The sequence below is a fragment of the Triticum urartu genome, chromosome 7A (genome assembly GCF_056163025.1).
Source record: "Triticum urartu cultivar PI428250 chromosome 7A, HENAU_Tu73, whole genome shotgun sequence".
Lineage (NCBI taxonomy): Eukaryota > Viridiplantae > Streptophyta > Magnoliopsida > Poales > Poaceae > Triticum > Triticum urartu.
The window spans coordinates 122,420,221-122,446,974 of record NC_141879.1 but is presented as its reverse complement, the minus strand read 5'-3'; the positions used below and the strand labels follow the sequence as shown (position 1 = coordinate 122,446,974).

At 44.8% G+C, this 26,754-nt stretch overlaps 6 protein-coding genes across 6 annotated transcripts; 4 read left to right on the top strand and 2 right to left on the bottom strand.

Annotated features, from left to right (window-relative positions):
- Window positions 1-1,113: 1,113 nt before the first annotated feature.
- LOC125519944 (uncharacterized) lies at window positions 1,114-1,586 on the top strand. Its single transcript, XM_048684723.1, has one exon. The coding sequence runs from the start codon at window positions 1,239-1,241 to the stop codon at window positions 1,584-1,586; it is 348 nt and encodes a 115-aa protein (XP_048540680.1). The 5' UTR covers window positions 1,114-1,238.
- A 33-nt stretch (window positions 1,587-1,619) lies between these two features.
- LOC125519943 (pentatricopeptide repeat-containing protein At3g25210, mitochondrial) lies at window positions 1,620-3,466 on the top strand. Its single transcript, XM_048684722.2, has one exon. The coding sequence runs from the start codon at window positions 1,757-1,759 to the stop codon at window positions 2,948-2,950; it is 1,194 nt and encodes a 397-aa protein (XP_048540679.1). The 5' UTR covers window positions 1,620-1,756; the 3' UTR covers window positions 2,951-3,466.
- Window positions 3,467-4,389: 923 nt separating this feature from the next.
- On the bottom strand, window positions 4,390-7,852 carry LOC147958441 (S-locus-specific glycoprotein S13-like). Its single transcript, XM_087532133.1, has 2 exons — window positions 7,691-7,852; window positions 4,390-5,445 (listed from the first exon to the last, which is right to left on the bottom strand). Exons 1-2 carry the CDS (start codon window positions 7,850-7,852, stop codon window positions 4,390-4,392), a joined length of 1,218 nt encoding a protein of 405 aa, XP_087388259.1.
- Window positions 7,720-8,431, top strand: LOC125519945 (uncharacterized). The gene is made up of 2 exons (XM_048684725.2): window positions 7,720-7,969; window positions 8,063-8,431. The coding sequence occupies exons 1-2, from the start codon at window positions 7,868-7,870 to the stop codon at window positions 8,282-8,284; spliced, it is 324 nt and encodes a 107-aa protein (XP_048540682.1). The 5' UTR covers window positions 7,720-7,867; the 3' UTR covers window positions 8,285-8,431.
- Window positions 8,432-11,661: 3,230 nt separating this feature from the next.
- LOC125519946 (hydrophobic protein OSR8-like) lies at window positions 11,662-12,285 on the top strand. Its single transcript, XM_048684726.2, has 2 exons — window positions 11,662-11,911; window positions 12,000-12,285. Exons 1-2 carry the CDS (start codon window positions 11,816-11,818, stop codon window positions 12,132-12,134), a joined length of 231 nt encoding a protein of 76 aa, XP_048540683.1. The 5' UTR covers window positions 11,662-11,815; the 3' UTR covers window positions 12,135-12,285.
- Window positions 12,286-12,409: 124 nt separating this feature from the next.
- Window positions 12,410-26,394, bottom strand: ABCC13 (multidrug resistance-associated protein 11). Its single transcript, XM_048684721.2, has 36 exons — window positions 26,195-26,394; window positions 26,064-26,104; window positions 25,890-25,974; window positions 24,803-24,967; window positions 24,599-24,727; window positions 24,253-24,353; window positions 23,760-23,829; window positions 23,031-23,285; window positions 21,171-21,240; window positions 20,713-20,773; window positions 19,806-19,893; window positions 19,248-19,366; window positions 19,049-19,146; window positions 18,671-18,737; window positions 18,426-18,543; window positions 18,222-18,338; window positions 18,058-18,138; window positions 17,718-17,972; window positions 17,246-17,347; window positions 17,097-17,164; window positions 16,825-16,956; window positions 16,599-16,746; window positions 16,131-16,414; window positions 15,887-16,034; window positions 15,559-15,734; window positions 15,375-15,486; window positions 15,221-15,274; window positions 14,647-14,769; window positions 14,402-14,500; window positions 14,195-14,287; window positions 13,963-14,073; window positions 13,728-13,889; window positions 13,469-13,656; window positions 13,152-13,341; window positions 12,854-13,021; window positions 12,410-12,648 (listed from the first exon to the last, which is right to left on the bottom strand). Exons 1-36 carry the CDS (start codon window positions 26,222-26,224, stop codon window positions 12,568-12,570), a joined length of 4,389 nt encoding a protein of 1,462 aa, XP_048540678.2. The 5' UTR covers window positions 26,225-26,394; the 3' UTR covers window positions 12,410-12,567.
- Window positions 26,395-26,754: the final 360 nt, after the last annotated feature.

Genomic DNA, 26,754 nt, shown 5'->3' with positions numbered 1-26,754 from the left:
GAATTTCAAGCATACATCCCTCTATCTCTTTCTGACATTGTCTGCTCTCTAGCATATCATCCTATCTCACTCTCTTTTCTTAGTTCTCCTTCATCTCTAACTTTTCTTGCTTTCTCTTCTCGGTGTACTCGTTTCTTGTCATCATCAACTCATTGATATTGTTTCATCGCCTATATCTCTCCTTCTCCCTTAAGTTTCTCCTTTCCTCTATTCCTCCCACTGGGCTGACCCGTGCTAGACGTCGGAGTGGGACTTATAGACACGTTTCTCTTTCCTCTCCATCACCATCGTCCATCTCCGGAGAGGAATTTTTACCCCTCCCAACTTTTTGGAATGTTGTCATCATTCCTTGATTATGACATTGTATTGCAGAAAATAATCTACTACAAGATGCTCATGTCCAAGCTCCGGGCGAAAATCATCACAGAGATGCGTGTTGCCGAGGAGGCACACCGCGCTGCTCAAATTGTGGCGGAGCAAGAGGAGGTACCGGAGGAGGCCCCAGAGGACATGGAGGAGGCGGAGATGAAGTTCCAACACGCCCAAGCCACCGAGGCAGCAACGCAGTTTGAGGCGAAGCGAGCGGCCATCCTTGACTAGATCCAATCCATTAGAGGTGGTTGCGAACCGTCACCGTATCCACCTCGCCGACATGAGGCGGGAGTGGCTCTTCACGAACCTCGACGACGAGGAAGAGGAGTTGGAGTTTCGTCCCGCCAATGACCACGAGGCTAGTCCGTCCGTCCTGGAGGGTCATCTACATCTCCGATGACGACGAATAGATTAGGATAGTTTGCTTGTTTTTAGCTTGTTTGTTCATGTAACATGTACAGTAGTACGTATGATGAAATGATCGTTGCGTTGCCAGTATGAATTTAAGCGTTCATAAATACGGATTGTGATTAAAATAACAAACAAATGACGGACAAACCGGCATCATCTGCGGACGCATCCCACACACATTTAGGGGTCGGATTTGCCTAATCCGATTGCAAGCTAGAAAGCATCACCACGAATTTACTAGTACTCCCTCTGTAAACTAATATAAGAGCATTTAGAACACTACTTTAGTGATCTAAACGCTTTTATATTAGTTTACAGAGGGAGTACTATTTGTAGTAAAACGTATCGTTATGTGTAATGCACTCCACCGGAGTTCTGCTTTGTAAAAGCACTAACAAAGGCGGAGAGAGAAGACATTCCACTGCATCGACAGAGGCAGCGGCGGCTAGTCCCTGATGGAGTGGGGCGACGAGTGGCTCGCGCCGGACAAGCTGCAGCACGTCCTCGCCTGCCTCCTCATCGCCCTCGCCGCCGCCGCGCTCGCCGGACGGAGCTCCCGCCCCTTCCTCCGCCGCCGCGCGCTGGCCCTCGGCTGCGCCGCCTCGCTCGCCGTCGGCGCCGCCAAGGAGGCCGCCGACGAGACCCGCCTCTTCGGGTCCTCCGGCGCCTCGCTCAGGGACGCCGCGGCCGACCTCCTCGGCGTCGCCCTCGCCGCGGTCCTCGTCTCCCTCGCCCACCGCCTCCGCCGTCAACGGCGCCGCGAGAAGGCCGACGATACGGACGGCAGCATCTCCATGGTCTGAGTAAGTCTGAGTACTGTCAAATGGGTCGCTGGGCCTAATTCTTTTGCCGGCCCGTTTTCACCGGCCCGCGTGGCGAGGCCTTTCTCGTGCGCGTGACCTTTCCACCGTCGCTCCGATCTCTCCTCCTCCTGCGCTTTAGGGAGACGCCGCCGCGCCGCCGACCACCCGCCATGGCGCTCCTCGCCGCCGTCCGCCGCCTTCCTCGGGCCATCCGGCTCCTAAAGCCTCACCACCTCCGCACCACCTCTTCCTCCGCCTTCTTCGGCGACTCCGAGGGCTCCGCGCCCGCCTGGGAGCCGCGGTCCCCCGTCCGCTCCCCGCCGGACGACCAGTTCGCGGCGTGGGTCACGCGGCTCCGCCCGGGCTTCACCGCGTGCGACCTGGCCGACGCCATCAACTCCGAGCAGGACCCGGACCTCGCGCTCGCGCTCTTCCGCTGGGCGGGGCTCCGCCCGGGCTTCCGCCACGCGCCGGCCTCCTACATCGCCGCCCTCAACGCCGCCTCCTCCGGCAAGCGCCCCGTCGCTGCGGAGAACCTCATCCACGACGTGCTCGCGGGGGCCTGTCCCCCCGACCTCCAGCTCTTCAACGCCTGCCTCCGCTTCTGCTGCGACCGCCGCAGCCTCTTCCCCGTCGCCTTCGACATGTTCAACAAGATGCGCGCCCTCCCGGCCAACGCCGGCTGCCGCCCCAACGTCGAGACCTTCACGCTGCTCCTCAGCACCGTGGTCCGCCGCGTCCGCCGCCCGCCGGCGTCGCTGGTCTACCTCCACGCCGTCAGGTCCCTCTCCCGCCAGATGAAGGCCACGGGCGTCGTCCCGGACACCTACCTGCTCAACCTCATCATCAAGGCGTACGGGCGGTGCCTCGAGGTGGACGACGCCCTCAAGGTGTTCCGCGAAATGCCCCTCTACGGCTGCGACCCCAACGAGTTCACCTACGGCTACATCGTCAAGGCCATGTTCCAGAAGGGCAGGACCGACAACGGGTTGCTGTATCTCAAGACGATGAGGGACAAGGGGTTCGTGCCCAGCGGCGGCGTGTACATGTCCGCGGTGGCCGCACTGGCGCTGGAATGGAGGTTCGAGGAATCGAGAGAGGTGCTTTTGGATATGCTGGATAGCAAGAGGAAGCCGGACATGATCACTTACAGGACGCTGCTCGAGGAGCTGTGCCGAGCTACGCGGACAGAGGACGCGTTCCAGTTGCTGGAGGAGCTGAAAGAGAGGAAGCGAGGGGCGTTGGACCAGAGGATGTACTCGGAATTGCTCGATGGGCTGCACTGGATTTCTCAGCCACAGCAGAATAGCTTTCCTCGCCGTGACAGGGGCTCTGCCTCTGATGATAGGGGATCTGATGACTGAAATACTTGGATGAAAATTGCATGTTTTCGTGCCATCCAATGGCAAAATCAGTCATAGAAAGTCAAATTCATGAATTAAGCAGGAGGGCCACCTTCACTGGGATTATCTGGTTGACTCAACTTTGCACAACTACTGCTTCTGGCATGATCGATGACATGCCCACAGGGCAGAGAAGATGCACAATATGTCTTGACAAGAGATGTGGTGGGATCAGAAAAATTGCTTGTTGCTGGCGGCAATGATTGCTGGGGTGCTCTTGTCAAATGCAATTTCCAAAGTCAATCATGGTGGCACATTCAGAAATGGTTATTCCAGGTATCATGTATTGAACACAACAAACTGTAGTAACGTTGATATATTTAAAATTCCTTTTGCTCGTAAAGTCCGGTTATAGAATAACTAGTGCTTGCGCCTGTGAGAAATTGCTCTATATTTTCTCTACTTGGTGTTGATAGCACAACCAGTATTGATTGTATGTAGAACCTCGTTCATGGTTGTGCAGTTAAGATGTTTATCTGTGAGAATAGTGTTTTTTTTTTCTGAAATGATCTGGTCAGACACGTTTTAAATTCCTTTTGCTTGTAAACTTCAGTTTGTAGAATAACTAGTGCTTGCGCCTGTGAGAAATTGCTCTCTATTTTCTCTACTTGGTGTTGATAGCACAATCAGTATTGATTGTATTGTAGAGCATCGTTCATGGTGGTGCAGTTAAGATGTTTATCTGTGAGAATAGTGTTTTTTTTTCTGAAATGATCTGGTCAGACACGTTTTAAATTCCTTTTGCTTGTAAACTTCAGGTTGTAGAATAACTAGTGCTTGTGCCTGTGAGAAATTGCTCTATATTTTCTCTACTTGGTGTTGATAGCACAATCTGTATTAATTTGTGTTGTAGAACCTCGATCATGATGGTGCGCTTGAGCTATTTATCTGTGAGAATAGTGTATGATGTGCCATTTTTTTTCTAAAATAATATGGTCAGACATAGTCCTCTCATACCACATAACATCTCTTGTTGATATAACATGGATACAAATGAGGGCGCAATTCCATATTTTTTCAAGTTTAAGAAAACTTTAGAATATGCTTTTTGACTTAGTATTTATTTTAAAGGCCCAAGTGATCCGAGCTCAATTTACAACATTCATCGACCCTCGAAGTGACACTCCATCCTACCAAAAAGAGTTGGAGATAACTCTGCATCCTTTGCTGCTGATGCCCCTGTGATGCCATGATGTGTCCTTTGCGGTTTCTGTTTCCCCGCATCGATCAAGCAGCAACAAGGGCCGTTTGGCCTCAATGCCAGTTTGGGTCATCAGACGGGTCCATTTTGGCTTCCTGTCAAATCTGGACTAGCTAGACGGGTCTAACTTTACAACCCTGGTGTGGTGTGCCAGTGCCAGTCACTGCAACTGGCACAGACGTATATATGGTCACAGGAGTCAGCAGACGTGCAAGGTGGAGTCATCTTCCTCCCTTATCAGCTCATTCCACCTCCGTTGACTGTTGTTGCCGCCGCATCTCAGCGCCTCCTTCCTCACGCACCCTGCTTTGGAGGAGTCGCCGCCGTCGGCCGGCTCGAACCCGACGAGGCACCTGCACTCCCGGGCGGCCCCTTTGACCTCGCAGTAGCCGAACGGCCCGCACGCGCCGTAGACGAGGCACCCCTTGCCCGGCCGCTCGAACAGGGGCACCCACGACGACGACGGCGACCCCTCCACCCACACCCTGAACATCACCTCGCCCGTGTGGTCGAGCTTCCAGTGCGACCTCGCCGGGGCCGAGTCGTTGGCTCTGTTGTAAGTGAAGTAGGCCATCTCTCCGTCGTCGATCATCTGGGACAAGAAGGATTTGGTGAAGCTGGCGGCCGTGGCGCCGTTCCACACCCCGGCGCGCCAGTAGAGACTCGACCCTCGCCAGGTCAGGATCTGGAGGCCCGTGCTGGTGTCGCCGCTCAAGACGAACTCGCCGGTGGACGGGTCGTCAGGGCCCTTCCACGCAACGATGCGCGCTGCTACGTGGGTCTTGTAGTTCACCCACAGCTTGAATCCCGGAAGAAAGGTGTCAGTCGGCTGATCGTAGCTCTGCCATATCTCCGTGCCGTTCCGCGACCGGAGAACAAAGTTTCCGGTGTCGAGCAGCACCGCCACCGCACCTCTGCCACCTGATCCCGCGGTGGTGACGTTGTTCGTCTTCGTCGCCCAGAGGACACGGCTGTCGGAGTCGGACAAGACGAGGTCAGAGGTGTTGCTCGCGACCAGCTTCCCGGGCAAGCTGCTCGTGATCGGGTTGTCGCGGTTGGCCACCCACACGTATGTTCGCTCCGAGATGTTGTGGTACCATATGCCTAAATATGTGTTGGCGGCGGAGCTTTGCAGGGAGAAGAAGCTTTGCGTGGAAGGCGCTGAGATGCGGCGGCGCTGAGACGTGCAAGGTGCGTAGAGCGTGACCTTGCTGTTATTTGGTACCAGTTGACTGATATTTGTAGTGATACTATTCTAGTTGTCCTATAAGGTGATCAATACTCTCATTATAATTGCTGCCGCATCAAATCATTGTATTGAAAAAGTAAACGTATTTCTCTGGTTAACTTTTAGGAGAACATTTTAACCAGAGACGTTTTGTAACATAGAGGATGGACGGGGAACGCTTAAATGTCCATTCTGTGATGAGAATGAGAGTATTGATCACTTTTTTTCAGATGTGCAGTGGCAAGATATATGTACGAAATGTGGTGAGGTGTGCGTTTAATCCCTGCCGGCCCCTATTTGTTTTGATGATAATACATCATACATGGATGCCGCAATAGTTTTGATCCAAAATCGAGGAACTTAGTAGTGTTGGTGTAGGAGCGGTTATTTGGACGTTGTGGAAAGCCCGCTATGCCGCATGCTTTAGGAATGTTTTCCTTGCGGAGCCTGTTATTCTGATTTTTAGCATATCACATTACATATCCTTCTGGGCAATTTTTCAGAAAACAAGAGCTAAAAAATTGCAGCGTAGCGAAGCAAGACTTCTAGTTGTGATGGCCACTGAGATCTCCCACTGGAGAATGGGGTGGGGGCCTCTACAGAAACTTGAAGTTAAAATTGATCGGTTATACTAGCTGCTATTTGGAGGATCACTTGAAGCAAATCTTGTTTTGTATGAGTTTGCAAAAGGGCATGCTGTTAATTAGTTGTTGGCCCGCAATAGGAGTAGTTTTGGCTGTTTTGTTGAATGATCATCAGCATGTGGGCCATGGTCGGTTCCTGGTATAGCTGCGACCAGGACTCCCTGTGAAAACTGATGTATGTTGTGTGCTCAATTTCCGGTCCAAAGGCTCCGAACTGTCTATGGGCCATGGTCTATTCCTGGCATGTCTTAGTGCTATCCAATGGCAAAATCAGTCATAGAAACTCTAATTCATGAAAGAATGTACTTCTGCTTGATAGATTCAATATGTTTTAATGGGGAAATGCTGAAGAGCATAAGGAGGAACTGCAATGACCTGGTTGACTCAAACTTATGCACAATTACGGCTTTTGTCATGATTGATGCAATACCCACAGGGTAGAGAAGATACGCAAAATGTCTTTGATGGAAATGTGGGATCAGAAAAAAAAATTTGCTTGTTGCTGGCAGCAACGGTCGCTGGACTTGCTTGACAATAGCAATTTCCGAAGTAAATCACGTATGGCATCCAGAAAAGGCTGTTCCAGGTATCATGTATGATATGAAGAACTACACAACAAAACTTTAGTGTGGTACCTTTTAAATTCCTTTTAAAGCTCAGTTGTAGAATAAGTGTTTATGCCTGTGAGAATTTGCTCTTTGTTTCTCTTCCTGGTGTTGATAACACAATCTGTATTGTAGAACCTCGTTCATGACAGATATTTATCTGAGAGAATAATGCATCATGTGCCTTTTTTTACCTTCCGAAATAGTCTTGTCTGTCAATACACCCTTCATACAAGTGGTGTTCTTCTGAATTCTACCAACATCCGTGTTTGTGCAGTGTCCAGCACTGGAACCAAAAAAACTAGTCGATTGTATCAGTAGTAACAAATGGATGAAGTTGATCCTTTGCCAATCGTAGCGAGTCAGACACGAAATCCTGCATATTGCTATCCTGATTTGTGGTATCAGTTTTTGTTTTTCTCTTTTGTTTATTGTTTTTGTTTTTTGAGGGGATGTAGTATCAGGTTTCGGTGTTGGTTCAGTTTTCTGGTAAGTCGAGCAAGTACTCTCTTTGTCCGTCCGGAATTAGTTGTCGTGCAAATAGACGTCCGTCTGAAATTAGTTGTCGTGGAAATGGATGTAATTCCGGACGGAGGTAAATCAGGGTGTGATTGTGACGCCGTGATGTGCCAGTTGCAGGGCTGTATTTGCAGCTCGGTTCACCCGGTTGCTATGGTTTGCCGGTGTGTGCCGCGTACGTAGCAGGTGAAGTTCTGGATAAGCATGTTGCTCACCATCCTCTGCTACATCGGCCCCCGTCAGGACGTCAAATGGTTTCATCCTTCGCCGATCGTAGTGATTAGTGAGCCAGACACGAAATCTGTGTTACCATCATCTACAAAACCGGTTTCAAAAAACAAAAAAGATCATCTCCAAAACCTCGACCCAGCTGGTCTCTAGGAGAAAACAGACTCGCTCCTGCCGAAACTCGACTGGACGGGTCTAACTTTGCAACCCTGGTCAAAAATTTCAAGTTGCAACTGGCACAGTCGGAAATGTCTAGTCTAATCTAAATATTGTGACACGAGTCAGCGCGCGCGCGGTCGGTCGCTGGTCGAGGAGTTTATACCCTTCGTTCCACCGAATGGACAGAAGCAAGGAGCGCTCCGTCAGTCCTTTCCTCGCCCCACCCCCGCCTCCGCTTCCGGCGACCGCGAGCAGCACCTGCACCGGGGACAGCGGCATCCACCGGAGGAGGAGATGGAGACGGCGCCGGGCTCGCGGTGCCGCCGGTGCCTGGAGATCCTGTGCGCCGTCCTCCTCCCGCCGCTCCGCGTCTACCTCCGCCACGGCTTCTGCTCCGTAAGTACACCCCATGTTTCGTTTCCTCCATGCATGCGATTCAGCCGATGCATGCTGTCGCTCACTCTTTCTTGCCGCTTGGTGCCGGAGCAGATGCGGTTCTTGATCAGCGTGCTGCGCACCATCATCGGCTACTACTTTTGCCTTCTCTTCGTTATTCAAGCCCCCGTCATGGGTTACGTGCGGAACTGCCTCACCTTCTTCTGCGTCTTGCTCCTCGTCGCATTCCTCAACCGCCCCAGTAATGGCGATGACGACGACGCCGACGAAGACGACGACTCCGCCACCGCCGCCTCCTACGTCTTGGTCGCCTGACCGTGTTTGAAGATTCCATGCCGTGTGGATTGTCAGTTCCACAACGAGATTATTTGGGCGAGGCCTTGCCATTGTATCAAATTGAGTTCTTTTTTATTTATTTTTGCTGGTAAAATTGAGTTTATTATTGACCCGTTTAAATCTCAACCTCCTATGTGCCTCATTGTGTGTTTTTTACAAAGGGTGAATTTTAGTTTAAAATGAAGCGTCAAAGTGAGCACATGCCAGGCCTTTGCATAGTTGAGCACATGCCAGGCCTTTGCATAGTTAGGGCATCTCTCCCAACGTTGACTCGCAAATTTGCTCTTGCATCCGTCCACGGACACAAATGTGGAAGCCAGCCATCCAATGTTGTCCGCATACATTTCAAATACAATTTCAAATAACCGGACGAAATCCATGCAAACACGATGGTTTTTTATATAAACCGGAGCACATTCAATACAATTCCAACATTTTTCATTCAAAATAGCGGTCGGACCCTAAACCTATACTACGGCGGCGCCCGTTGCCCACTTCCTTTGTATTTCGTATCGGCGACCACGTACTCCATCTGCTGTCTTCATGCGAGGCGGTTGGGTTCAAGACCCGTGAAGTGAATGTGCGATCTCCGGCAAAGAAGAGTAGAACATGAGAGACAAACCGGCCGACTTGTGATATGGCCACAACTAATGCTGGTGTTCATGAATTATTGCCGCATGCCGATGGATTAAAGGAAGAGAATTCCCTAGACGTGCATATTTGCATGCAAAGTGAAAGGGTATTAAATCAAGGCAAGGAGTTTGCTTCCAAAACTGATCAGACTCAGTTTGGCAAGGAGTTCACTAATTTCTGGAAAGAGTGTGGAGCCTACGTTGATGCAAGGGACCTTTGGATTTGTGATTTATTTGGTCCAATCAAAAATATAAGATGCAGAGATTTCTTGCCACTCGCACGTAAAGAAAAGATTGTCAATCGCATCAACAGACCATGCAAGATTAGAGACGTGCTTTGCTTGAGAGGATGTGGATGGGGTCCACCGTACAAGCAGATCACGTACGAGGAGATGGTGCACCTATTTCTAAAGGGATCAAGTTTAAGTTCGTATGTTAGTTTTAGAAGTAATAGACAAAGCTATCTATTGAGATGTAAAAGTCAAATACCTTTACGTTTTAGGAGAGTCCATATTTTATTTGAGTCAGAGATAGGGTTGTGTCCTTATTTTTGCAAGTCTAGACGTGGGCTATTAATAGCCATGGTGCGGCAATGTAAAGGAGGAGGCTATATTTTTATGAAATATACACGATGTGTTTTTAGGATAGACATCCGTATCAAGTTTTGGAGGGATTTTTAGAAAACCTCTGTGTTGCGATTTCTCTTCGTGGAAATTGTTTTGCGCGTGAGTACCTTCGTCGAGATTGGTTTTCTCGTGCTGGGCCGCAAGGTTCAAACCCTCTACATCGTGTACATCGCGTGCGCGGGCGAGAGGTTACCGCTATTGGTGGTGGAGTGTCGTGAAAGGTTGGGCCGCAACGACGGATCGGATCTCGCCACGAGGTTCGGTCTTTATCAACTTGGGACACAATGCACTGCCGCCTCCCATACCCTATTCATCCTCGGAGGAGTCCCCAGGCTGTCCGTCGCCGGCGCCGGTGAACGTGAGGTCGATTATGGACGTAGACGTAATGTCACTGTCCACCTACCACATGCGCCCCCGAAAGTTGGATGACGACACGTAGGACGCGTAGCTGGCGGCGTTGGAGTCCATGACCACCCCTACACTGCCAGCGGCTTGTGCGTCCATGTCCGGTTGTGCCGACTCTGCCTTCCGAGCGACGGCTCACTAGTAGAAAACAGAGCTTTGGTCACAGCGCAATATATACATTAGTTCCTGTTGCATTACGAACCGGGACTAATGTGAGCATTAGTCCCGGTTCGAGCGTCTAAAGGCATTAGTTCCGGTTTAAATGAGCCCTTTAGTCCCGATTTAATTGGGTCATTTAGTCCCGGTTTGAGACACGAACCGAAACAAAAGGGCATCGCATCCTTTAGTCTCGGTTCGTGTCTCTCTTTTGCATGCCGTTTTCTTTTACGTTGCTGCTGGAGCAGATGGGGTTCCGGATCAGCGTGCTGCTCGCCTCCGCAGTCTGGGTCCTGGACTACGTCTACCGTGACGGCCTCCCCCACAACGACGACGACGACGACGACGACGATTCTCGAGGAGTCCCCATGTGCCACCGCCTCCTACGTCTTCGTTGCCTGACCAACGGGCCAACCAGCAAAACCGTGGCCATCCCCTGAGTGCATCCCCTGCATTGATCTTTGTATGGCCTTGCCCAAATGCAAGCTCAGACACATATTTATTATTGTAGGAGTAGGAAAGAAAGCATAAAGGAGATAAAAAAATAGGTTAACTAAACAATGAAACGAGCAAAAGAACTCTGGAACTGTTCGTGCAGATGAAACTTTCATTCACTCTGAGTCTCTGACCTCTTGGAAGAAACCTATGTACTTCCTATGAAAATAAACTTCAATGCAAATCCATTCATGTAGGTCATGCGTTTTTTCTATTCTTGAGTTTTTAGAGACCTGCAAATCAAGGAGGCAACTGGGACTGGGAGATATCTTAAGAAAGTATAATTTAGGAAAAGTTGATGTAAACTCTATGATGTCTCAGGGCATGTATAATGATGATATATTAAGGATGCCATGCCGGATAATTGCTGGGTAGAAAGAGAGAGAAACGAAACGAAGAATAGATAAAACTTGTTGTATCCCACATTGGATAATAGTGAAGGAATATTTGTGTGGCTTCGGCATGTACATTTTAGTCCAACTTGAGCATCGCCTCGAGCAGCTCCAAGCTTGGACTCTGATCTGGATTCGAACATGGCCGAAGAGGAGAGAGGAGGAGATCGGAATGAGAGTCAAAGCTAGGGTTATGGTTTTGTGTGGATTGGAACGGATGGGCCAGGACAAGCCGACATGGCAGACATGTCTGAACATGGTTCGCAGAACTCAATATCCGTCCAACATTTGGAATGAGTTTGAGGCGATGGGGACAATTCAGATAAATGGGTGGCTTTTGTGAGAATTTTTCCGGATGATGTCCATACAATTCGTCTGGACAAACGAGGTGGCTACGAGGACGACAACAGGAGATGCTCTGATGGTGCGTAACTCGTTTTTCAACTTCAGTTTTGGATGGCCATCGGCACTGGAATGTTGGTTGATGCTTATATTCAAAGAATGAGAGTCGTAGAATTTTAGATTTTGTGGCTCAATACGCAATTTGGTAGGACACGTGAGCGTGTGATAAACCCGAGCTGACCTGTAAAGCGCGACGCTGCCGTGCCTCCCATCGTAGCACTTGCAGCCAACCCAACCCGCACAAGTCGCGTCTCCGTGTCCCCAAATCCAACCGAGTCGCGATCTCCCCCACAGAAAAACAGAGCCGCGCACGCATCGTTGGCCCAGCTCTCCTCCCCTCCCGCAGCTCCACCTCCGCCTCCGAGTCCGGCGACCGCGAGCAACCCAGCCGGAGACAGCGCGATGGGGCTGTGCTCGTGCTGCTGCCGGTGCCTGGAGATCATGTGCGCCATCCTCCTCCCGCCCCTCGGCGTCTGCCTCCGCCACGGCTGCTGCTCCGTACGCCACCGATTTTACCTCCCCGCCCCCCTCCCATTCTTGGCCGGCTAATCACCGTGTCTCTCTCTCCTCCTCGTTTCTGGCGCAGATGGAGTTCTGGATCAGCGTGCTGCTCACCATCCTCGGCTACCTGCCGGGCGTCCTCTACGCCGCCTACGTCATCTGCTCCGTCGACCCCGACCGCGTCCGCCGCCGCGACGACGACTACATCTACGTCGCCTGAGCAGCACTCCTCCCCTCCCCCGCCGTGTGGTCTTTCTATGGGATTAGGTTAGTGGAATGAACCAGTTCTGTTCCGGCCCCCCGTACACTTTGGATGACAGATTATACCTGAAATTGGATCCAGATTTGCTGGTAAATGCAGTTACTTCTTACTTGCCTGGTTCACTTGTGAATTGTGATTATTGGTTTACGAGTATTTCATCTGGGTCCATTTCAACTTTGCTGTGATGATACTTAGATACAACAGATTCTATCCTAGATCAATTTCAGCAAACCTTCGAGTTCCGACAAATCGCTTCATAAGCTAGAGGATCAGACTTCCTATAAGCTCTTAGATGTGCATGTGAACTGAAGAAGGTATCAGTGATCAAAGTGAGATACAACTAAGCCTAGTGTTTCCCTAGTATAACAGAGTGGCACATGATTTTTCATAGTCACATCATAGACGCGTTCGCGAACCGTGAGAATCTTGATCTGTTGTCATTCATAAGAACCTCTGGGTTTCCTTCTTCAACCTAAATTTGGAGTAAATAGAGAGTTAGACACTGTTCTAACTTGGTGAGCGAAGGGCATATAATGATTTTGAACATAGTATAATCATGCTGCTATAGATGTCCAATGAAGGGCATCTGATTCACAGTATTTTGTTGCATCCAAATTTTGACTCTTTGGGTTTATCTAATCACTAAGAGGTTACAAAAGCATAATGGCATGGCTTACCAGTTTGCCTTGATCAAGAACTAGAATATTGTCCATCTTCATCACCGTTGAAATGCGGTGGGCTATGGTGAGGACCGTCATGCCTTTGCATTCAGAAGAAATAGTATTCTGTAACAGGAATGCTGTCTGATTGTCAACATTGGCTGTGCACTCATCAAGACAAAGTACCTGTAGATTCATTAGCACGTTTAACTTCTTTGAGCAACTACGTGGCACACAACTTAACATCATAAGCTTTTTCTGCTGATGAAACTTGCAAAAAGTTTGAAAATACCAACAACGTAGCACAGATAGATACCTTTGATGATTTTAGGATGGCACGGGCGAGACATAGGAGTTGTCGCTGGCCTACTGAAAAGGATCCACCACTTTCTTTAACATGGATATCAAGTCCTCCTATTGATTCTATCTCTGCCTTCATATGGCATTTTTCAAGAGCTTCCCATATCCTGATATCTGTTGTTATACCGAAAGGGTCTAGATTTTCCCTGTTTGTCAACTCAAAATTAGAATGCTGGACATAGGTTTCTCTGTTTAGTTCTCTAAATGTCCAACCAATGCCCACAAAATTGTAGAAGCCAGAAAAGAGAGAAATAAGAGCAACTAATAGTTTACCTCAAAGAACCATCAAACAAAAACGGACTCTGGGGTACTACTGCAAAATGTCCACGAAGATCTCGGACAGCAACTTTGGCCACATCAAAACCATCTACTAAGATGCGACCATTGCAGATTGGAGTTAAACGGAAAAGTGCATTCAGTATACTGGATTTTCCTGCTCCGGTCCTTCCTATTATTCCAACCTAATAAACCAGGGAAGTTTAATGGTAGTTTTCTGAATGACTCAATAAGAATGTGCAGACAGTTACCATACCTGCATGCCAGATTCAATATGGAATGAGATTTCATTCAAAGCCGGTGGTAGATCCGCTTTGTACCTTAGAGTTACATGCTCAAACTCAATCCTCCCTTCTGTTGGCCAACTTCTATCAGGAGATTCTGATCCCTGGAGTTCTTCTTGAGGTATACCGACATACTGCAAGCATTATTGAATTATTAGAGGAAAATATGCTTGTCACTAACAGGGAGAATATTTCTTGGCTTTTTACCTCAACAACCCTCTCAACAGAGATCATTTCCTTTTCTGTCTCTGTAAAAGTGGTTAAGAAGCCATTCAACAGTGATACAACAGGTGCTGCATACGATAACGCCAGGCCAACCTGCAGTGTATTTTCTCTATCTTAAATTCTATATAGTTCAAACATACCAATATTTTCAACAGGAACAGAAATGTAAAAAAAATGAGCCTGGAGTTGGTAATTTCTTCCCTGTCATACTTACCAGTCCAGGTGTACCAAACTTAACAGGAGAGTTACTATGGAAGCCAACAACGGAAATCACGGCGATGAACAAAATAATCAACCCTGCCAACAACTGAAGTGATCTGCTAGTTAATACATTGACTACGCAATAGACCTAACTAATAGAGAAAGATTCATGGTTTCATAACAGAAGATGAAGTTACTATCCCTTGACAAAGAATTATACCTGGAGTCTTAATGAGAGCCACAGACTAGCAGTAAGCTCAGAGTAGGATGTTTTCTGGTATAGTGTCAGTTGTTGGATGAACCTCTCTAAGAAAAAACCCTGTGTATTTTACCATCAGTGTCTTGAACAAATCACATCAACACAAGTCACTCAAGCTTTAAAGTTCTAACAGCTAGGTTCAAATGAAGGTAAAGGCTCTGGTATCCTTCATATAATTTTCAATAGTCTTGATGTAATTAACATACCTCCTTTTGGAATGCTCTTATCGTTGATGAACCATCAAGTGTCTCTGTAAAAGATGAATAGATAGGTGAACGAGCAACACTGTCAAGCCGTCTTACTTCACGTGATGTCGACCTGTAATAGAACTGCACAGAATGTTAATTTGTTTCTCCAAAAGTAGAGCATATGTACAGTGCGAAAGAATCAGATTCCACACTGTAAATGTATTTAGGCTAACAAGATGAGTTATGCACTACACATAAGCTCCTTACAGTCTGTTTTTTTTTTGAAAGGCCTTACAGTCTGTTTTCAGTTTTGTGGAAGGCTCTCCTGAAACGCATGTTATGCAGTACAACTTTATAGTTGTTACCATAAGTGCCAATCAGTTTTTTTTTGTTTTTTTTGCGGGGTAAGTGCCAATCAGTTTATCACTACATAACATTATTCGAACATTCTCAATGCATGTTATATATCAGTTTATCACTACATAACATGCATTGAGAATGTTCGAATAATGAATTTAATTTTTTTGGAAGAATGTGAATGACCAAAGCCTTAGTGAAGAAAAGCACAAACTAAGGAAATGGATAGCAGTACCTGCACTTTGCTGTAGATAAGCCAAAGAGGGACTAAGATGAGTAGAAACGTAACCTGTGTGGGAACGTTCATGAGTTACAAGCTAAGTGAATTGGTTTATTTGAATATAATGTTGGCCCACATTAGAGTTATAGTAAAACTATTGCATATTTACCTGTGAATAACACAAAACAACAAGGGTGCCAAGTAAGCCAAAGAAGTTGGCCACAAATATATTGAGAATAAATGGAAGAGAATCATCAACAGTGTAGAGGTCCGACGATAATCTGGAAGTTCATAAAGTTCATCAAGGGTGTTTCTGTATTGCAGAGTTTGCTGAAGATTCCTGACATACTAACCTATTCAGTATTCGGCCACTGGGATTTTGGTCGAAAAAAGAAACCGGGGCACCGATTAGACTGCCAAGAAGATCAGCATGTATCTGAATTGCTGCACACAGACCGCCATATGCAAAAGAAAATGCCCTTCCCAATGTGAAAAAGGAGTTGATTATGCCAAACCCAGCAAGGATAGTCTACAGAGATCAAAATCTTGAATCAGCATAAATGCACATCAGATCTTATTTATTTCACACACTGCCTTCTGTTCTGAGTGACCAGATATAGATAACATGTTTATGATAATAACTGTTCAAATTCAGTAGACTTAGATAGAGAACATTCTTACCAGATAAAATCTTGTGTTATTGGTGCCTGAGCTGCTATCCACCCAGTAAGTTAACCAAAGATCATTGCCATTACGAGATGCTTGCATTAAGAGTGCACTCACAAATATCAGAAATACCATTGACCACCCTGCTAGTGTTGCATATTTTCTGTAGAAATAATCATTTCGGATTAGCTGTAGTAGGAAGTTTAAGAAGCTTCCACTATTCAATGCAGTAAATCAACAATATTGCAAAACAACTCACTTGTACACAATTATCTCAACCATGCCTTCTTTCCTGCCCTCTGCTTCAGTCTGATCTCTTTGTTCCTCCTGATCAACCTCTGAACCATTGTCAAGCACATCTTTAGTCTTGAATTCAGCGGTGCTTGGTCCTTTATCTTTTCGTGAACTTGTTGCTGAGACAGCAGATGAACTATCTGGATTAGATATTTTTGAATATGGAGTTTCCAAGAAACTGTCCAATGTCCCAAACCACTTAACAAATCCATTGCCCATGACCACAATCATATCTGCAGCATAAATAGCCTGAAGAGAAAAGTAAAAGTTGTTGTTTTAGCGGAAGCTATCTTCATTTTCTTGCTATCAAATTAAATGCTCATTTCATGCATATAATTAGTTGGTGCCAGGTAGTGTCTTAAATCCGATATAGATATTTATATTTAGAAACAACATGCTACAACCTGTTTAAGTGAGATCAAAATATCATTACCTGGAGATTGTGGGTGCTTAATAATCGTGTTTTTCGCTTCATTTGTGGTCCCATAATGGCTTTTTCCAGGATCCATGAAGCAACTTGTGAGTCAACCGCACTAAGTATATCATCAAACAAGTATACATCAGAGTCATGATACAAAGCCCTGCAAGTATACGATCATGGTGTTAGTACAAAAACTTTGGACTTCCCAATGTAGACTGCATAATGGTTTTAATATGACCTTGCTAATGCTAGACGGGCTCTCTGTCCACCGGATAAGTTGAGACCTTTCTCTCCAATGTGTGACATATCTCCCCCAGTCATTGTTGAGATGTCAACATCAAGGGTACATGCTTGTATTACTTCTTCATATCTGCATGAATATTGCAACACAGAATAATAATTAAAATAAAGACACAATAGGCACTACGTAATTCAGGTTTTCAGAAAAATAAAAAAAGCACCACCATTAGCAAAACAAGTGATTTTTAAGCTAACATTTAAATACTCTACCTCCTTGTATCAAATCCTTTTCCAAGCAAAATGTTATCTCGTAAAGAACCAGATAATATCCATGGTACCTACAAAACCATTGATATTTTTAAAGTAACTATGTAGTTTAACTGGGAACCTTAAGCCATTTCCAAATCATAAAGTACTACCTGTGGTACATATGCAATTGAACCGCATGAGTTAATAGAACCACTGATGACAGACATTTCTCCAATGATTGAGTTCAGCAAAGATGACTTGCCTGAACCAACCTGAAAATGGACATAAGATTGTTTTCTTCCAATTAACAGAAATAACTGCAATAGCCACAACAGTTGTACAAGAGTGGATATTTTTATTCCTCATGGGAAATTAAGTTGCTTAATAAAAAGCATTCTGAAAGTTACATATCCAACTATGAGTATCCAAATCAAAAGCAATTTTGCATTATAGAAGTATCAGAGAAACGATAAAGCTGGAGAAAAGAAGAAAAGAAATGTGGCAATCAACATTTAAGAAGGTCTCACTGGTGGTAGTATTGCATATTCTAATATGATTTTCAGTCAATAATACAGTTCCCCAAGGTATCGAAGAAAATACACTACTTCTGTAGTAGGATAACCATGCAATTTTAAAAATCACCTCGCCTACGATTGCAATGAAGAGGCCTTTCTGTAGCTGCAGAGATATGTCTCTGAGAATTATGTGGGGCTCAACAGTGGAGATACTAGACCAAGAACAGCATAGGTTCCTGATTATAACAGCTGTGGGATCATTGATTGTTTCAGTATTTCTGTTGAAGTCATCCTTTACAATGTCAGTTGAGATAGTCAGCTCAGAAGAGCAATGCTCTGGAGTAGACAAATAGTTGTGCAGTCTTCTGCTAGAGATAACAGACTGCAATACCAGAGAATACAGATAAGGTTACAGTGGTAGAGATGCATCTGGCATTACAATAACAGTTGGAGATCATGTAACTTACATCAATCATCCCATTAATAACCCATGGCAATGAGTTTAAGGGAGATATTAATGTGTTGAAGAGTGCGACACAGGTGAAGACCTGTAAGAAGGAATCCATGTATGGTGTCACACCCTGAGGCCCGAGGGCATGTTTCAAGTATATAATTCAAGATATTGCTTTACCGTGGCGGCATCCAGTGAGTGGCCCATTATTGCAAATATGGAAAAGGTGAAAAGGGAGAACAATGTTGGCGTGGTTGCCCAGAAATAGACACACCATGCATCAAGATATTTTCGAGTCTGTCAGGAAAAGAAGCACCTGTGAGTTCCGGTGCCAAAAATGCAACTTGATAGAAATTTTAAAATTGCTAACAAGCAACTGCACACCGCAAGATGCTTCACTTCTAGTTCTCTTCTTTTATTCAAGCGTTGAGTGAATAGTTTGTCCCAGCTGTACATCTTCACTGTTCTAATGTGTGCTAAGAGTTCTCCTGCACAACTTATCCTGTCCACAGAAAAATAGCAACAGGTATTTTTGCACAATTACTCAAACTTTTTTTCCATTCCTATTATTAAATTAAGACAATAGTTTATTTGTTCCATGATAGTAAGAGAGGAATTGCTTATCTCACCTCTCATCTTTTTGCTTCATCATTTTTTGTGTGGCAGTAGCAATCCTTGTAGAAATCCATTTGTTCACTGTATAATATGGCAGTGTGTTGATGACATAATTCGAACATAAATCTTGAAGTAATGATTAAGAAAGGCCTAGCATGACGTGATGCAATATCTATGGAATCATGGTTGCTTTAACATGCACATTTTTATGTGTTAGCTCTAGCATAGGAGCATGTATCTGTCAATGCCCCAGATAAAAGGAGACATGGATGAAGTAAGAGGCCGAAGAATGATCTACAAGTAACATAAAAACATGGGATTTATGACCTGGCAAGTCTCTCGAGATATACGGAAACCTAGTTCACATTAAACAATTAGAAAAATAGCAATACCTGGTATCAGTATGATTGTTATTGCAAGTCCAGATAGAAATGCATAATTGACTTGTGTATAAAGTAGGTAAAGAGCAAGTCCAATCTGCAATGGGAAGCTAGCCAAACAACAAAGCGTGCAATTCTGCAATTAATTACGGCGGCACAAGCATACAATTTAAAGTCCATAATAGCCAAGAATCAGTAGAGAATGAAATACCTCCAAGCATCGTGAAGATTGTTACATATGTTTACTGTGCGGTCAACATCAACAGACATGAAGGTCTGAATCTCTCCTTCAGAAAACCTAGAACGCTCAGATAGACTGAGGCATAGACACTGTTTTTTTTAAGGCGCATCCAAATTGAAAAGGGACAAAGGTAAGTCAAGTAATGTTTGAATGATGCTTCAAGTGTATCGGAAGATGATACAAAATTCCTTGTTGATTTGTAAGAACAAAAAAACATTCTACAGCAGCAGCCAGCAACAGAAGATATGCTACAACTATTGTACAATCTCACAAGATTGGTCTAAACAAACATGAGCTATCATACAAACTACTCATTGGATCCATACTGAATGTCAGAAAATGGTGACCTAGTGTCCTAGATGATGATTCCTATCGTTCTTGGGAAGTGAATAGTAGCCAAGATGCATACGAACATCTTAGTAATATGTCCTCATGACCAGTTTAATTAACTATTATTGTACAATGCAAGCAGACTGCAATGTTCTTTGCTTAGATTTTTTCTTTTTAACAGAATTACAGTAGGCATACCTTCCGGTAAACTATTCCCATCATGCTTGATCGCAACATCAACTTGAGCTTTGCAAGACGAAAGGAGTACTGGGTATCTAAAAATGACCTAGCAAATGGTGAAACAGAAATTGAATAAAGTCAATTACTAATGAGATTTGAAAAGATGCACAAGTGGTTAATCATCTGGAAATAATTGTTCAGCATTTATCTCGTTTCACTATTTAGTATGGTCATTACAACAAGTAAAAACCACACTCGTAATACCACAAGAGGTCAGAAATTATAACTTGTGAAGTCATCTTTATTATCATACTTATTTCATTCAGGACGAAACCAATTTAGCTAAAGCAGCAGTAAAATGAACATGTGACACCAGTACAAGTGTACGGCATGATGCAGCATTATTCAGAAGATAACATGAGAAGACCACAATACCTATCACATAACCTGTCCGTCAGTGAATAAAAGGCTTACACAGTTTGCAACTTTTAAACTGAAAGTTTATTTCGTTCGAAATGAAATTGAAGGCATACTGTGGACCTCAATAAATTCAATACATAAAATGGAGTCATCACTTTCTGTTAAAAGAAAGACTCGTCAATCTTGTTGAAGTATCAAAAATAAAAAATTTCATCTTCACAAACTGTGACTATGTTACCACAATTTCACCTATAACTCATCAGTGCCTAAGACTTGGTTAAAAACAATGTCTACACTTTCAAATTTAAAGAAAAAACTAAAATAGAACCAGCACTCAAGGTGAAGTATCGAAATAAAAAAAATCATTTTCATAAATTGCGACTATTTTTGCTGCAAAATTCACTTGTAGCTCATCAGTATCTAAGACTGAGTTAAGAATGATGTGTCTAGCTAGACTTCCAAATTACACAAAAACGCACAATTAATTTGTGGTGAGAAGATTTACTTGATAATCGAAGTCAATCCTAGGGAAATGGCAATAATATATCCATCCATGCCAACGGAACCTGACGAAAGAAATGTTGATAAATACCAGAATATGTAGCTTGGTTTATTTTATTTACATGGCGAAAAAGCACAAATAAACCAGTATAATGGATGCTACTTTGATAAGAAACATTATTCAGATACCCTGTTGTTTAATACATCTTGTAGCTTATTTATTGATGAATCCCAACATATTATGCAGTGCTTCTACAAGAACTACTAGCAGAATCCTAAGAACTACTTCTAAAAAGCTTGTGAGAATATTTGCTGATTGTCTTTGGCTTTCCTGAACTATCCATGTGAAGCAAACTAACGAAACACTCTGTATAGTGCAAGTTTTAGTGCCAGAGGAACATGGCAGTTATTATCCTTAGAAATTTTTAGTGGAAAGCCTTGTAGATTTTTAGGAAACAACACCTTCTTGAATAAGCTTTATGAACTTGTTGAGTAGCAGTGGGCTTACAAAACTGATACTGTCATTTATCACCTGCACGAGCGGAAATTATGATAATGTATTAGAAAACAAAAACTGTTAGGAAAGCAACTTATCTTTATTGAAGGCCCAAGAGGCATATATATATTACACATGACTTGAGGTGCAAGGAAACTAAACATAGACTAATAAGAACTCCTAGACCAATACTAATACTCCTTAACACCCCCCCTCAAATGCAAAGCGTATGCAATAGCATTGCATTTGAAGAAGTGTAATACTAAAAAAAAATGATAATCCAAATCCGTGTCTTGAGAGTGTCGTCGTAGCATGAAGAGTCTTCAAAACCTGTCGAGTCGCCAAAGGGGATAATGAAGAGATGGCACATCAGAGGAAGACACCGCACCGATAGAAGATACAAAAGAAGTATCAAGAGAAGATGGGTTGTCGAAAGAAGATGGTCCATCGAGAGAATAAAGCATTGCTTAAAGAATCATGGCCCATGAAAACCAACGGCGAAAGAAGCTCGGCGGCAAGGGAATGGGCTTAGATCAACAATGCAAAGAGAGGCCACAGAAATCCTATAGAGAGGACAATGACCAGAAAAAGGCTGACAGACATAGGTATGGTGGACTCACATGACATGAGAAAACACAAAATATCAACGAATTTGGTGGACGCAGCGAAAAATATAGAAAAAGCACATGCCAGACTAATGCAATGACTAAAAGATCAGCAGCGGCAGCTAGCAAATAGGCTAGCAGGAACGCATCAACTAGCAAGTAGGCTAGCAGAACGCATCAGCTGAGTAGAGCAGCAAAGGGCAGCGGAACAACAGCAGCACGCAGATGGACGTGCGGGAGCAGAGCAGCAGCCAGCCAGCAGGGGCACACGCGGTCGACAGGAAGCAGCAGCGTTGGCCAAGATGAGATCCAGCTGCAGGCAAACGTGTGCGGACAGAAGCCTGCAGCTGCAGGAGAGCAACACGCAGGCTGCTGGAGCTGTACGGGCAGGCCTGCACGTGGAGCGGAGCCTTCCTGGAGCCTGGAGGTGCTTCCAGCCGAGCGCCCCAGCCGAGCGCACAGGAGGCGATGGTCCCGATCTGAGGCAGCCGCCATCGATCCAGGGGCAGGTAGCGGCCCACGAGGTGCCCACACCGAAGCAGCTGGGCGAGCAGTCAAGGCGCCAGGCGGATCACGGGGCTGGTGGTGCCATGGAAGACGAGATCGATCCAGAGAAAAACAGATCGATCGAGAAAAAAAATAGTGGATCGCAAGGACGAGTTGCGGCGTCCGGAGACCTAAACCTAGGCTCTAATACCATGTTAGGAAAGCAACTTATCTTTATTGAAGGCCCAAGAGGCATATATATATTACACATGACTTGAGGTGCAAGGAAACTAAACATAGACTAATAAGAACTCCTAGACCAATACTAATACTCCTTAACAAAAACAACCTTTGAATGTAGGGTTCATTCTAAGCAATAATTTTGTCAGCATTCATTGAACAAGATAGAAATTATTAACCAAGTATATCAACCTCCTTTTTGTGAACTGCTAGCAATATATTAATCACAAAGCTGTCTGTCACAGCACATGTATCAAATTAATAAAATCTATCCCAGCATTTAGCACATGGAGTTTTCAATAGCAACATGATAATCCTTTTTTTTTGTAACTTGGTTAATCTGGTCATGTATGCAACATGGCTATAGAAAAGGGATGCAGAAAGAGATCATGTACTTCTGTGTCATAAATCCCTCGCCCTTTTTAATAAAATTACAAGCCCAAACAACTCGACATAAATGTACTCAGCTGATCTATAATAATTTTAAAAAGGTACCTTTAGTATGCCCAAACGTAAGTAGGACCATCCATAAGCGTAAAACATAGCTCTAAGTAGAGAAGAATCAGCATGGTATTTTTGATGTTCAGCGGTCCAGGAAGACAGAAGTTTGTCATAACAGGAAGCAGTTCTGAGCTCAGCGGGTAATTCAAGTAGATCTGTGAAGTCAAGTTGTCTTCTGATACCAATGTCCATCATTGGATTAACAGACTTAAAAGTCAACAGTTCCCAAACATTGTGCTGCTTATTTACCTGAGAGGACAGGATGTAAAGCATAGAGAAACTCAGAACCTGAACTATGTAATTTGGTTAATAGAAGCGAAATACCAGTGTCCAAATTACAAATAATCAAGTAGCAGGAACATATTTTTTCATACACAAAAGGTTTACACTGACATATTGGCATGGTTTTAGAGGAACATGTTTGCAGGTGTTGATTATAGGTTGGCATAACCTTAATATTGATTCAACTATTCCTGCCATGCTTGCAATTATCACTTGGAGTTTTCAGCTGTTTGGGGTTGACACCTGCACCCAATACAGGGATGCCATTTGTATCGCACAAATCACTTGCCCTCGAAACAAAGATGACATATATTTTTATGACAAGAAAAGTTAACATTAACTTGACGAGTTTAGGCAAAATTATGCATTTATAACATAAGAAATTGCACACATCCTGAATGTATAGCAAGAACTCAAAAAGGGATTACAAAAACGTCATACCAAGTTTGCATTTTCAGCCTCAGAATTTTCATTGTTCGGAATGAGGGGAGCTTCGATAGAGTTAACTTCTCTGAAAGAGAACAACACAGCACACAGCTTTACATGAATTGTAAGGAACACAACTCGGTATGATTTATAACGATGAATAACAACACAGGGTTGGTTATTCAACCGAGTAGCTAGGTTGCTGTGCTTGGCAAAAGAATTGTCTAGCGTGCCTACGTTAAAGTTAAATAGAGGATGCAGCCTACATGGATCCAAAACAAATTACAGTTGTAGTTTGACTTTGCCTCATTTAGCAACGACACACATGAACTAGAGCATGGTAAGATTAAAATAAAGCACAACGTGTACTAATTAGAATGACTTAGGTTGCATTTCATGATAAGCAACATGCTTGCTCCAAGTATAACTCCTAGTTCCTAAAAGATAAAAACCGATTTAAGCATTAATAAAAACAATAATGTGCTGTGGGTGATTTACAACCAGTTACCTTTTGTTGCATAATTTGTGTACTGCAGTTATGACAATAAGAAAAAGTCCAAATGTAATTGATGTAGAGAATGAGACGATCTCTGTAACATATGCCATTGCCTGTAATGAACACCAAAACAGAGCATAAACTAGATGCTTCTTTTTGTGTAGCTGCCATTTCATGTCAATTTTGTATGCAACTTGCAGTACCATGCCAGCTAAAGAAACAGTTGAATGGACAGAAATTATAGGTTATCATAATACAGCAGAAAATCGTAGAGAAGAGTGTCATAACTCGTATCCATAACAAAGAAGCATCACTCAAAGGGAAGAAAAGACAGCAGATTGTGTATAAAATGGAATACCTTCATTTCTGTAAGCCTGTATTGCAAATGAGGTATCTCTAGAAGAATCTTCAACATCCAGCAGATGCATATGATTGGATTGCATAGTATTTCGGACCAAGGGCCATTGGCAGAGATAAGAACAGCTACCTATTCAAAGGACAGACTATAATGGCCGGCTGGAAAGGAAGAGCATGCAGATCGTTATTGTAATGAACCTCTTACCCATGCAAGAAACTGGGAGCACCTGAAGAATGATTCGTGGTTTGGGACATCTATCCCTTCAATTTTCTTCTTTACAAGCACAATTAGTCCAAGCAAAGAAAGGCAGGCTGCAAAGCTAGGTATGCCGAACACAAACAACTTTTCTGGTAAACGTCTCCTGACGTTCTGAAGCAGCGAGTGAAATTATAATCGTTAAAAGAACATTGGCAAAAAGTAATAGCAGTGTATAAAATTATAATCGCTAATTGCAGTCTAATTAACTATCGGTGCAAACAGGACATATTTGATGCTTAAACTTTTGCAATATTTAAGCAACTCTCGATTCTCCACTTATTCAAACAGGGCATATTTGTTATCCACTAGAAACATCAAACAGATCATTAGCTAGAACCTTTGAGTTCAGTACTCCAATTGGTAGAACAACCAACCGGCAACAAAGAGCTTCAGTGAGTTCTGAAATACTACATCCAAGTTGCATAATACCCGAAGGTAGACCTAGAAATTAATCCTTCAGCATATTATTAACTGAACCCCTGTTTCAACCTATTGTTTAACAGAAAGTAAACGCAGCACTATAGATTAGTAGTATAACACTATAAATACATAAATGCTCTGCCTATAAGAAATACTCCCTCCATCCGCAAATACTTGTCGTAGAAATGGCTGTATCTAGACTTATATTAGTTATAGATACATCCATTTTATCCATTTCTAGGACAAGTATTTCCGGACGGAGGGAGTAGCTGTCAGCATCCGACTGTCCTAGAATTTGCAAACAGACTAATAACACCTTAAGAATGACAGGCCCCACAAATAATCGTATACAGTATATGTTGTCTCTGTCACTAGTTAACTGTCTTGGTGCTTTTTAGACATCCTCAAACTCCAGAGGCCCAATTGCAAGCAAACTGAACTGAACTTGTATGCGATTTTGCTCGGTGCTGCGATGCCTCACCAGCAAGTAATAAGTTGGTGCCATCAACCATGTATCCACTATAAGTATCGATTAAGATATACTCCTATTTACTTTGATACGAACTAATTTACCAGAGCAGTTAATCAGTTCTGAACACAGTCGGACCAGTACCTCGGCTCTAGACGCGTTCCTCCTGGCGATGAAGAGCGCCAGGACGGCGACCGCGGCGACCACATTCCCCCCGAGCCCCAGCACCGTGCGACGCGGAGCAAAATTAAGGAACAGCAAAGCCAAAAACGATTTCCGATCGTCACCACCCGCACAACGAAGGAGGAAAAAGGATATAAATCCGCGAAGCACGGGGCGAAACGCCTCCCGTCCCAGACCTGCAGAAACCACCGCCGCGTCCTGATCAACACAGCGCGCATTCGGAAAGGGGGGAAATCCGGCGCGCGCGAGGGGTTTAGGAGCCGTACCGTCGGATCGCCGGGGCAGAGGAAATCCATGGCGGCGTCGGGGGTGGGCGCGCGGGCGCGCGATTCGGCCCGGCGGCGAGCGGAGAGACGGGGGCCACACTAGCGAGCGGAGGAGGGAGAGACCCTCGAGCGTGCCGTCGTCGTCGCGCACATTCCTCTTCTCCCCTCTCTCGTCCTGATGAGTGAGTGCGCCGTGGAGCGAGGGGTTTTGGTGCAACTTTTCCGTCGCCGTCTTCCATCGCTGAGCGGCCGGGCCACGTCGAGCGCGGGACCCACATGTCATGGCTGGTGAAAAGTGGCTTAAGCTTTTCTGGGGAAAAAAAGGTTGAAAGAGAGAAAGCCGCGGCCGCACTAGGGCGACGCGAATGGCGTGCGCGCACGCACCGGGCACGCGGACGCCGGTGGGAGCTCTGCGATAGTGGATGGGCTTTTTGTCAGCTTTTTGCCTTTTGGGCCTTGGATCCATACCTCTGTTACATACCTACTCTCTCTCGTTTCGCTCATAGGAAAAACTACTCTCTCATGTGCTGCCCACTAGTACCGAGAGCAACTAGTTGACG